Below are 13,213 nucleotides of genomic sequence, written 5' to 3' on the forward strand. Positions count from 1 at the left end.
GTTACAGAGACTTAACTGGAACTTTGAGGAAACTAAAATTGAGCTTTTTGGCATTTCCACTTCAAGTGGGTCAGTTGTAAAAGGGGTCATACTGAAGAAAACACCTCTACCACTGTTAAGCACGATAGAGGTTCTACAGTGCTGTGGGCCTGTTTCATCTTTCAGAGGCTGTGTGAACTTGGTAGCAGTAAATAGCATCATTAGCTCTTAAATAAATGAACATTTAAATTATTTAGTGGCCTCTGCCAGCAAGACTAAAAATACATCATCACTTGGCCTTTAGCAGCATAATAATCTGTAACATGTGGTCTCATCAACAGCAAATAAATAACATAAAAAGTAACTCAACTTTCTTCTACGGCAATCTCTTCCCCAAGATCTAAATTATATAGAAAACTTGCAGTGTGAGCTGAAGAGAAGAGAGCATAAGAGGACCCAGGACTCTGGACAGCATAGTGAGATCAAAGATCCCTCTCTCTGTGTTTGCTTCAACTTTATGAAATGTTGCAGGAGAACATTTAGTGCGGTACTAATGGCCAAAGAGGGTTGTGCAGCATTAAAACTACAGATACCTATAGAACTGCTGATAAAAAACTATTTCTGCTTAGTGTGATAGTTTAAGTTATCTCTGGTATGTGAACCTTGTAACTTTATTTCAGCATGTAGGTGAGCAAGCAAATGTGCGTGTTGGAGGGTGTGACAGAGGGCGAGTGGAGTGACGCTGGCAGCTGTGTGGATGGCGAGATGAGCTGCAGATCAAGTGGCACATGAGGCACAGACAGGAGCACTGCTGGCCAATGTCCGGAGGGTGCAGCTATATGTCTGCAGAACCCACAGAATATGCAAAGTCAGAAATTAAGACTGGACATGCAAAAACATGGAAAGGAATTTATGGTTATGAATGGACTATGATTACAAAGATTTTAAAATGACTGAGGGGAAAAACCCACAACCTGGTATCTTGGTATGGATGGTATCTTTCCAGGGTCATAGAAGCCAGAATGTAGAACTTGTCAACTCGGCGTGACTTAAGGTACAAATCGTGAAGAAAAGGACAGGAAAGCCGTCATAGTTAAGCCCAGTATGAAAAAAAAACTATTAGTACTACAATTCTTTTGACTGACTGACAAAATAATTTTAGCACTCCCCTTCCCACCCTTCCCACCCAAAACATTGCCAGGTAAATGGAAACTTAATACTCTCTACCACAGCCTTTATCTGGGGGTCTAAATTTTGGGGTAGTGGGAGAGTGGGAGTGTTCATCTTCCTCTTGTAGATGAATGTGCCCTCTCAAACTACCAGAGAGATAGATTTGAGTTTTGACCAGCTCTTTAAACAAGTTGTTTCAGACATAACAAGAGTTGGCAGATTGTCAACTCATACAATAAATTTGTGCCATTTTACATGTTAGGTTTTAAAAACCTTTTACACATAGAATAATTCAGAACAGTAGCAAGAAGACTCTACTGCATGTTCACAGCACTTTGTAGGTTCCTGTTTGATCGGTAAGATTCAGGATAGTGACAATAAAAAGTGTTGATGTGCTCTACCACTTGCCGTAGCAACATCAGGAAGATGCCTGCACATCATGACTGGACAAATACAAGCTGATGGTCTGTCACTGTTCCTGTGTTCAGCAGAACAGATCACTATTCTGGACAGACATGTTCTCCCTGCAGCTACAGTGTAGGAACTAGAAACTATATTTAACATTTAATGACTCAGCATTTCCTCGCATTTGGTTGCTTTGCTTGTAGAGATGTCACATCGACTTAATAAATAAAAGATAAAAATCTAAATCTGTGCAAATAATTTTTTTTAAAACTGAGAACATCTCTTAAATCTTTATCATCTTACTTGACATATAATGGTTCCCTGCAGAGTTGTTATGACATCCCAGTGAAGACTACAGGAGTGTGGGGGTAGATAGGGAGGACAGAAGAGCAGAAAACAGGACCCAGAGAAATTTAAATAGATATATAGAGAATCTTAAATTCCAATGCCTTGCAAAAGTATTCATGTCCCTTGAACCTCTTCACCTTTTATCACATCAACAAACCCCAATCAATTTATGCCGGATTTAATGTGCAACAAAGTTGTGCATATTGCAAAGTGAAAGGAAAAAGACAAAAATCTGAGGACTTTCCCCCTCAGGCATTTTAAAAATTAATTTCCACAATCCCAAATAAAATACAGTGCAGCCAACTGCCTTTGCTGGTCACCCAATAACGTGTGTAATTTAATCTCAGTGTAAATCTACCTTGTTAGAGAACATTAATATACAAACTGTATCATGGAAACCAAGGAATTCGGCAGACAGGTCAAGGAGAGACGTTTTAGAAGGGTTTAAACCAGAACTGAGTCATAAAAATATCCAAAGCTTTGGACAACATTACTGTTCAATCCACGATCTGAAAATGAAGAGTGTGGCATAACAGCAAACCTAGAAAAAAACAAAGGCTATTCACCTAAAGTGACAAAAGAGTGTCAATTAGACAAGCAGCCAAGAGGCCAACAAATCTGGTATGTATGCAAAAGTAGAAACAAGAAGCCAATTGTTGAAGAAAACCACTAGAAGTCTTGTTTGCAGTTTGTCACAAATAAAGTAGGCAGCACAGCAAACATGGAAGATCCAATAAAACCAAGGGTGAACGTTTTGGGCCACAGGCAACATGCTCTGTGGCCAAAAACTCCGCACATCACCATGAAAACGTCAGGTGGCACCTAGGGTGAGACATGGCAGTTGCAGCATCATGCTGTGGGGAAGTTTTCTTCAATAGGGACAGAGCAGATGGTCAGAGTTGATTAAAGATGGATGGAAATAAATACAGAGCAATCCTGTTTTAAAGGCTGCAAAAGACATGAGAGTAGGGTGGAAGCTCACCTTCAAGCAGTACTCTAAACATACAGCAACAATGGAGTCATTCAGATCAAAGCATAAGTCTTTGTAAGAATGGCCTCATCAAAATCTAGACCTAAATCTAAATGAGAAACTATGACAAATTTTGAAAACTGATTTTTAGACAAATTCCATCTAGTTTGACTTTCGGAGTTTTATTTGTAAAAAACATTTATAAAATTATAAAACCATCAATTCATCGTCTTTCCTCGTTAAAAGTATGCACTTTTTTTTGTTGATCTAAGAAATAAAATCCCTGTAAAATTCAATAAAGTTTATGATTGTAGTGTGACAGAATTTGAGAAAAAGCTAAGCTTTTTAATACTTATGCAAAGCATTGTGTCTACAAAGTAAGACTCAAATGTGTTGCCAGGAATTTCACCTAAAATTACAAGATCAACCTATAGAGAAATGATCCATTTGGTCAAATTTCCAAAGATACAAGATTTAGTCTGTGGGATAGACTCAGGCTTGCATTTATTGATCCCTTATTGGGATATTGCAATATCCCACATTCTAATAAAACCACACAGAAATCCTGTGAGAGTCACCAGTTCCATATTTGTTTAATCCCAATTCACGGTCTCTATGCCGTTGTCCTGCATGTGAACTGGCTGATTTGAGGCTCAAAGACTGTTGTTTGGCTGTGTCAGCAGAGTGATATTGTCGTCATAAGGCTCCTCCAGTATTCACGCAGAGGATTGCCATGGAAACCCATCGTCTATCTACTCTTTCACTTGGCTGAGAGAAATAGTTTTAAAATGAAAGACAGCCAAACTCATGTGGAGCAGCTCATAACAGAATGTCCTGTTATTTTAGTTTTTTCAAGCCATGTAACCTAACTTAAAACTAAATAAAGAAATGAAAACATTCAGAGACATTACTAAAACTATGAACAAGCATCCTCAAATCTAAAGAGGCAAATTTGAGCCTCTTTAGTAGTAGTAGTTCTAAGCAATGCTCCGGAAACCTTTGTAAAAACAGTGTCAAAATGAGTAAATAACCGTTTCAAACAAAGAAAAGTGCAAGAAAAATAAACACCAGCATGCATAGCTGGTGCTGATCAATGGGAGCTGCAAATGTAACAGTAAAATACTTAATGAGTCATTCTGTTCAGTTCTACCTTTGGGTGCATGGCCTTCTATTTGTTTCGAGAAAGCAGGTAAAATGTTTGCCATTATGATGACAGAACATATGCAGCCACACACACCTTGGATCCATCCACGCTGATAATGCGATAGCTGTTGCGCGTGCTGTCATAAAAATAAGAGACGGTGACAGCCTGCTTGCTGGCAGGAACCCAGTTCTTCTTGGTGCTTGGATCGATTTGGAACACATGGGCCCTTGTGGTGTAGATCGGCTGCTCCCTGCAAAGTTTAATAAACAACGAGAACATTAGAGGGGACTTAAGATAATATGCACAATATATTTACAGGTTAAGGTGAGTCACAACTCAAGCAGTTTTTGCTATAACGCACAGGTACAGTCTCCTCTAATATCTGTGTCTCAGCGCCCTTTTCTTGAGTCTGAGGACTAGCGGATAGGTGATAATGTAACACAAACCCTTCAATAAATCCTTGTAGACACTCAAATCCATTAGCACATCAACACGCTCTTCTGTCTCAAAAGGTGTCAGTAACAGATCTTTACTTGTACAACAAAAAAAAGTGGCCACTGGTACATTTGCACACCTACATAAAACGTGCAATAAATTCCAAACAATTAGCTTTTAAACAAAAAAAAGTTCACGTCATGGAAAAAAAAAAAAAAATCTCCATAAGAGCTGATTTAAGGAACTTAAAACTAATATATTTTCTACATTAATATATGTTTACTTTTTGACTAATCATTTTTCAGTGCATTGGTTCTTGTCTATATAAACACTAGATGAAAGTCAAGAACAAACTGTAATTTTACTACAGAAATGTGAACTGATTTTTTAATCAATAGTTTGAATGATTGACAAGTAAAATTCTAAAGATCACTACCTTCAATCACAGATAGGGGTTTTATGAATTTACATGCTCCTGTTGTGCCATGTTACATCTCATCTGATCAAATTTTAGTATTCAGTGTTGCCACAGTCTAACTGCTTTGACAATTTTCCATCAGTCAAAATTAAGGAAATATATTTATTATAAAAAACAAAACAAAAATAAAACTGAAAACCGGCTAGCAGGGTCAAACTCAGAAAGTGATTGTGTTGGAACGTCTACAGTCGCACCATTTTTCTTCGATAGAGTGAAGTAATCTGCCTTTCTCAGCAATAAGTCGTTTGCTGTACTTGTGAACAAGAGGGAAAACGGCCTGGATTAAAGCGGCAGTTAAACTCAGACAAGACTTACGAAAGACTAAATTCTCCTGAGTTTTATGGCATCCAGAAATAAATCCTATTTAGAATGCAGATTACCCTCCATCTCTGTCAATCGCCCCAACAAATATATCACCTGCCTAAAATACAAATAATCTGAAAGCTACAAAGCCAAGAAAATCTTCAAACACCACATCAAAAGCTACTTCTTCCATCATACTTTTCTCACCTGCCCTGAAATTGTGTAGAGTTTTGACTTGGGAAGCAAATGTGGTCACTGTGCAGTAATTAGCCCTGTTTTATTAAACATAATATGGAAACTCATTTTATATCTACTGCTTTTGTTAACGGACCTGCAAGACTTTGCAGTTTAAGATTTCGAAGTGGAACTTGAAGTCATAACTCGCCACATTTGCAAACAGTAAGATAAAATTCTCCATTTCCTGCAGTCCACACACACACTTAAACATCAAGTTCACCTCTGGAGAAAGTGAAAGAGGCAATTTTATTTTTATTTTATTCTCAGCTGATTACAAATTTTCTTTTTATACAAATCATAATTGAGTACAATTGTTTTAATTCAGCATTTAATGCAACACAAACATTCGAGAAATAAATGTGTTGCAACAAACTGGTTTGAAGCCAACAGAAATGTGTTATAATATTCTCACAACTTATGCATTTTATTGCTCGCTTCAAACTTTTAAACTACATGCAGAAGATGCTTTAGGGTAGAAAATAGAAAGTAATACTGCATAAGAGTAAAACAGAATACACCTTTGCCGATTTAGTTTACTGACCCAAAAGGGTGTGGGGAAAGGTGAACACATTTAATCCCATCGCGTCTCCATAAGCAACCAAGTTTTGCTTATCTTCCTCTTCAGTGATATTAACCTCTACAGAATAAACATGTTGCTATTTAGATTGAGTAAATACAACTATGCCAACTATACTATCTTATTACACCACATCAAGTATTTCCAAGTTTTCCAGTCATGTTTCACCACCAACCTGTGATTAAGGAAGGTAGTTAGGTGCACATCAGCAGATGAAGCTGAAAAGCCTGAAATATGGATTGAGAGAAGCATGCACACAGTCTTCACAGCATTTATTGATTGACATTTTAATCCTGCTTGGCTCTTCGTTAGGTCAAACATCTCAACTGCAGTGATACATAAATAGACACTCCACAGAAATGTTTCTGGTGCAAAAATATGATGATCGACAATATGAATCGTAAAATGTCAATAAATGTTCGAAGAACATGCCGTTTGTTGATGCATTTATATGCCAAAAATAAAAGGGGAATTTTCTGTTTCAATTTATTCAAGAAACAGGGAAGAAAAAAAAAAAAAAAACAAGACCGGAAGATTTGCCATTTTTGACCTGATGATCAGATATGATCAAGAAAAAAAACTGGCCTTTTGATTGGTGAATCACTACTTATTTACTCTTCCTTTATATATTTTTTATTTGATTATATACACATCCTGGAAGATGAGTACTTTTACTGGCTGATTTCCTGTCAGTTCTCAGAAGACTGCCTTATATTTCTACTTTCTCTTTTTGGATTTGCCTTTTGCCAGACTTTTACTTTTTGTGACCAAAAATTCAACGTGATTTCTTAAAAAGAAATCTTGGAAAAAATAAAAATCAAGATCTTTAAACCTACATGTATTAAAGCACTAAATATGTACAGAAAACTTTACTTGAAACCAAATTTTGTAATGCTGTTGAACCTAAAACAGCTGCAAACACTCTAAATTCAGGAGAAGGAGGAGAAGCTGTACCATAAAGAAACACAAGGCTCATGTGAAATAGACAACCAGCCTGACGTACTGCAGATATTCATGAGCTAATAAAGCTTTGCCTTCCATTGGGATTATGGTTCTCTGAAAAATTAAAGCCTAATAAATTTGCTGTCCCCTTTAAGCCTAATCTCCATCTTCATCTGCTTTGGGAACAACAAAACCCATTATACAGATCACTGCTATTGCTCTGTCCACAGACAAACACACACACACAAACACACTGACCTTTGCTGGGGCTGCTGTGTCTGAAGCCAGCTCCCTCTGGCAGGGGAAGACAAGCGAAAGGCCAACACTGAACACATGGCTGCACTTACACAACTGTTAGTGGAATCCAGTGATCTGTTTTTTTGGCGATAAAAAGGCACTAAATTGATTGATTTTTCCTAAATTAAAAACACTGGGGATGTTTTGACCGAATTCCGGTCCTACTGACTGTCGAGCGTGCTCTGTCCCCATCTGGTGCTTTGAATAATTTACAGGTGTGTGTGTTTCTGTGAGGGGATGCAAGACTGAGCTAATCTGCTCTGTATGACTCTACAGGCATCATCTCTATACTCATCTTAGCCCAATACATACTCATGGGACATTAAAAGGAGCTGCGTGCTTTAAAAAAGGATACATTAAAAACATCTAGATGTACTAATAAAAGACAGCTAAACGTTGTCAAATGTATTCTGTCAGCCAATAGATTATGTACCTTTACATTAAGTTCTAATGACAGCCAACAACACTTTAGCCCTGTAAAGGATTTAATTTGAAATACCTTTGATGCTTCTAAACATGACAGTCTTAAAAGGGGAGTGAAATTTTCCAGCACTATGATTATCTTCAAAAAGGACATTTTAAAATGATGCAAGCAGACACCGTGTCCAAAGTGTGTGAATAAAAGCACACAGCCTTCATGTTTGACTGAGACTTTAGATGCTCTTTTATATGCAGTCACCTTGCATTTCCATCCTAAAAGGTTTTTAAAAGAAAAAAAAAAAAAAAGAAAGGAAAGGAAGAAAAGCTACAACAGGGACTGGTTTTAACGAGATTCCCGGGTTTGCGAATCCCCTCCAGGCTAATTCCCCAAAACTTTGCTCAGCCATCAGCCATATCCGTAAATTTTCTGAGCAAGAGGTAATCGGAGGTCAAAGGGAACAATTAAAATGTCAAAATTCAAAACGAACCGGTTTGACAGAAAATCTGAAGCGTGAGCAGCTTCAGAGATGGAGGCTGCATATTTCCATTTTCTACATCAAGTTAAGAGTATCTGGCCAACAGGTTATACAAGGTAGTAAATAAAGCAGCACCTGTTTTTTTAAATCCCCATTCAATTAATGGGTAGGTATGAACCTGAAAATGCATTAGTGCACTGAAATAAAATTTTGAGATGCATTGTCATTTGTTCAGCTTTGTGTCCCATGTATAAAGATAACACTTCACTGGCACACACTAAAATGACCTAAATATTGGTTTTGGAGCACTTTGAGTCCTGTCAAAAATGTCTTAAGTGTGGGTGTCAGTGGCTTTACTTAGCATGTTGATGCTTTGAATAAGCAATAAGTAAATAAAAACCAATGAGCCAACTGTGTATTCAGATATTAATGAAACAAAACCACATGCCCCATTTCTTAAAAGGAGTATGCTATATAATATCTTAATTTGTCCCTCTGCCACTGTGGAATTTTTAGGTCAGCTGTCCAAGAAGTAGGTTTTCGTCCTATTAATCATCTGCAAACAAAGCAAACCTGTCCAGAAATCTCACACAGTTGCACAAGTAGATTTGAATATTTGGAAACAACAAAAACTTCTTCCAGAATGCCCAACTAGCCATCATATTAAACAAAAAAATACCTTGCAATCAAGCTTAATGAATTAGATGACAAAGCAGAACCACCATCAGGCCAAAATGTCTTAGACACAATATAAAACATACTGACCGATGTCTCGGACTCGTGGTCAGGAAAATAGTTTGTATTTTGTTCACTTAGCAATAAAAGCCAAAAGTTTCACAGTTAACTTTGGAAAAATTGTGTTTAATCACCTTGCCTGCCGGCACTGACACAAACCCTGTTGGCTTTTCATTGAGATGGGAGAGAAAAAAGAAAAACATCCCTCTAAATCAGAAGATTTGCAGGCCAGCTGCACAATATGGCACCATTAAAATAAAACTAGTTATTAGTCAGAACCAAAACAGAATTAATCACTGAGACTAAACTACTAGAAAATAATTATTGAAGGTCTCAGTGTGTGTGTAATCCTCTTCTTATAATCAGATGCGTCTCTTCAGACATGCAAGGATGGATATAGACAAGCCGTCCTATAAATGTTTTCAGGTTTCAATGAGCAAAATAATCAGGAAAGAAGAGGTCTGTCCATTACTACAAACCACCTGGGATATGCAATGTAATAAAAGATGCCGTTTCTCTAATGAAGTCAGGAGGTTAAAGCCAGGTTTTGCCCCTAGATAGTGCATGCAATAACCTCTGCTGCAGGATTTCTGCTGAATGTGGCTGAAATTACAAGAACAATGACAGTTCTGTATTATGATGTTATCCTCTTCTTGTGACATTTACAAAAACACCATGCATTCCCTGATTCGTAGAGACCTAATGACCTTTATGTGGTGCAATACAAAATATTTATGCTATGCTACTTTCTTTACTTTGAGTATTTTTACTACAGAAATCCTTTGATTTCTGATGGAAAATTATTAGCTTCCGTTTCACATTTTGTCTATATACCAACGACAATTTCTACAAGTTTCATAGTTTTTTTTATTATTTTAGTGCATTCAGTGAACAATATAAATATATTTAGAAAATAGAAGCAAAGTAAATTTGATCCCAGCAACACACTCAGCTAGTTGCACAAACTGAAGCCACACTGATGGAAATAGTGTAGAATGAGGTCTTGCATTGTTCTGTTAAGGGAAACAAGTACCTTCTGGAAAAAAAAAAAAAAAATGCATTATCCATTATGACATGTTTAGTACCAGACTTATGGACAATAACTGATTCAACATGCAGTGATGAACCCCCTGAAATATCACAGATCAAGGCTTGTGCATCTTTTACTGTTGACTGATTTTAGTCACCAGCATTTGACATGTAGAGAATGCCATATCTGCTTTTGCCCCCCTTAAAATGTAACTCAGATTTAAATCAATGTGATCACAAAACACATCCATCTGAAATCAGCTTCTCCCTGCTCTGCTCAACACATTTCTAGATTCAGCAGTGGACTGTGTGCTGTGAAATTGTGTGATAGTAAAACACCCACCTAGTTTTATTTCAGAGGATGTCCTTTTCTCCACTACATTTATTTGGTGGCAGCTCATTATGCTGACAAACACAGTTTAAGTAACAGATTTGTTAGCATGACTAAACGTTTGACCAGACTTTTTACTGAGGAAAGAAGTTATCAGAATAAAATACTGAAGTATTGACGTCTGTTGAAATGCAGGTGGAAGAGAAGTGTCGTACACAAGGGTGTGTACCCTTATTCCCTCCATGCACTACCGGGTCCGTTCTATCCAGGTTCGAGACCCAACCAGGAAAAATCAGCAAAGTATTTACCTTGTGAAATAATGAGAAATTGTTAAGTATAAAAATCAAGATTTAATGCCAAAATGATCAGTGTACAAAGTATACAAAGTCAAATCTCATTAAAAATTAATTCAAGAAATTCAGGCCAGGAATTAGAAGGAAATGCTATCCCCACATGTTGAGACAACACCTGCAGGTGTAGCCATGCCACACATTTGCAAGTAAAGCTGCAAAACAATATCTAATTGCAATTGGCATCGCAAAATGAGTGAGTGCAACGGACGTTTTGGATGCAATATTTAGTAGGAAACTATATTTCAAGTGTCATAAATGCACATTCTGTATAGCGATAATGTAATCGGCCAGGTGGATAGACTATCTGCCCTTAATGCCCACAGCAGATATATATTTTTAAATTGGCTGAGGTGCTAAATCTCACAGAAACTGGTGGGGATGTTCTGAAATGGTAAAGAAAGAAAAGAGTAGGCAAAATTATTAGCAATCAATAGAGTCATCACAAGTTTCAACGATAGTTTTGCAATTCCATATTTTCCTCCCATCGTGCAGCCCGTGTTGCAAATCAACCTGGTAGACGAGGGAAGATCAAGGATGACAACAAGACCTTTGTAATCAGATGAAAACATGTTTGGTTTGATATATTTTAAAGAGAAGGATGTAAAACCTTAACAATGTGTAACTAGTTATAAATGTTAACAAAAGAGTAAAGCCAATTTTTTAAAACCAGTATGTACAATTTTCACCCTGTACTGGAATAAATCTGTAGGATATTATTTGTTTGTATTCATTTCTTTAATATTCAGATTTTAAGAGTTTAATTTACATCATGCAAAAAGCAACCTACTCAGTAAAAATCGACACATGGAAGTGTGACTTAAAGTGGGGGATCTAAAACCAATCATCAACCGACCATAATCTTATGCATTTCATTAATCAGCTTTATAAAAATATTCACCATTTGAATATTCGGAGGCAACCTCAGAACTCCAGAAATACCAGCGCAGTCATTACTCTGCAGCCTACTGGTTTCCATGTTGGGACATTTAATCAATCACAGAACATCCAAATTATTAATTACATAAAATACTAGGGAACCTCAAATTTCATTCATATCAGGGCTTGTCAATACATTTGTACATTTGTATTTTCTCTCTCTCTCTCTATACACAATATGTATAGCGCTTTATACATACACACACACACACAGAATTATATTCCATTTGTAAGAGCACCTTCTGAAAATTTTAAGTGACCATTTTCTCTTCTACTCATTCCCATTTCAGCCTGCTTCAGTCGCAATCGTCAGTGACCTTCATAACTCTTGCCAGTTATTGGCGTCATACAGTATCTCATGTCATAGAGGCGACGGGCCAGCTTCACACCAGCAATCACAGCAGTCCCCCCCTCCCCTCCATCACCCCACTGAGGTGAGATAAAGAGCCCAACTTAATCTGAGAGATCCAAGGAAAAGAGAGAGGAAATCTCCCTAGAAACCCAGTATGACAGCAGATGGCCTCCTGGGCTTCATCCATCTGGTGAGATAATGTTCAATCTGCAATCAGTCTGTCCCTTCTCCTGTACCGTTAGTATTTTGTTTTTTTTTTAACCATCAAGACCTGCTTCTCTTCTTGTAAACAAGACCTTAACGAGGGCTGAATCCAGACCAGAGGCAGGCAGAACACACACTCCGGTTAGGTTTAGAGTCCAGTCTCCTGTCAGGGCAGCCAAGAGACCCGCTGCCATGTCACAGAGCCTAATCAATGAGTGTTAAGCCTTTAGATGCCATTCTCTGGCCAGCCAGGAGATTATCATCTATCCCTATGTTAGGGCTGCTCTCGGCATAGCTTGCTTTAAATAGCAATATGCTGATTCTTACTGATGTCTTCCTATGTGCCCTTTCTGTAAAATGGAGCTTCAGGTAATCTGAGCTTTATTTTTTAGTACTTCCAGAGACACAGTGCATTAACTGTAAAAATCTTCCTAAAATATAACTTTTTTCACACTGCTGCAGTACAATTTTCTCACACCAGAAATTCATCTGTGTTAGACTGCAGAGAGATGGTTTCTGCTTATAATATTTTCCAGGCTGTATGTCCTCAATGAGTCCTATGGAACTTTATTAATATTAAAAACAAAATAAATAGAAACATGAGACAACCAAGAGCTCATTTAATTATATAATAATAGTCATTAAGAGGCAAAAGAAAAATATCCTGGGTGTTGCCATTCTCAAGTATTTGATGAATCTGCTACATCATTTAACAACGAATAGTTTCGAAGAGAAGAACTCCCAACTATGAAGTGAAAACAAAAACTAAGACACACCTTATCAGCTCTGACTGATCTTTAGGGTGCGACATTATTGCACCATTACAAGGATGTCATCTGAGAGGATTATATTGCACAATGAAGAACGCCTGCTCAGAACGTCAGCTGCACTTTCCTGTGATACTAACTTTCCATGATAAGATATCCAAGAATCAACCATCAGTCCACTAACCAAATTTACAGACAAAATAGTAAAGCACCCAGTCTACAAACCACCATGAATCTCAAACAGAACCTGTGTGCTACGTAGATCAGTCAGGTTCACGTCTAATCAGAGCATGTGTTTTATATTTTGGAATAGAGACCTTCTAAC

At 37.4% G+C, this 13,213-nt stretch overlaps 1 protein-coding gene across 3 annotated transcripts in view; it reads right to left on the reverse strand.

The window, feature by feature from the left end:
• homer2 (homer scaffold protein 2) overlaps nt 1-13,213 on the reverse strand; it is a 29,396-nt gene that overhangs the window by 12,970 nt on the left and 3,213 nt on the right. For 2 of the 3 annotated variants that reach the window (XM_047363010.1, XM_047363009.1), the window contains exon 2: nt 4,110-4,266. The exons of the other annotated variant lie outside the window; for it this stretch is intronic. In XM_047363010.1, the coding sequence (XP_047218966.1) occupies nt 4,110-4,266 (157 nt within the window). The remainder of the gene's footprint in view (nt 1-4,109; nt 4,267-13,213) is intronic. 3 annotated transcript variants of the gene reach the window in all.

The sequence above is a fragment of the Girardinichthys multiradiatus genome, chromosome 4 (genome assembly GCF_021462225.1).
Source record: "Girardinichthys multiradiatus isolate DD_20200921_A chromosome 4, DD_fGirMul_XY1, whole genome shotgun sequence".
Classification (NCBI taxonomy): Eukaryota; Metazoa; Chordata; class Actinopteri; order Cyprinodontiformes; family Goodeidae; genus Girardinichthys; species Girardinichthys multiradiatus.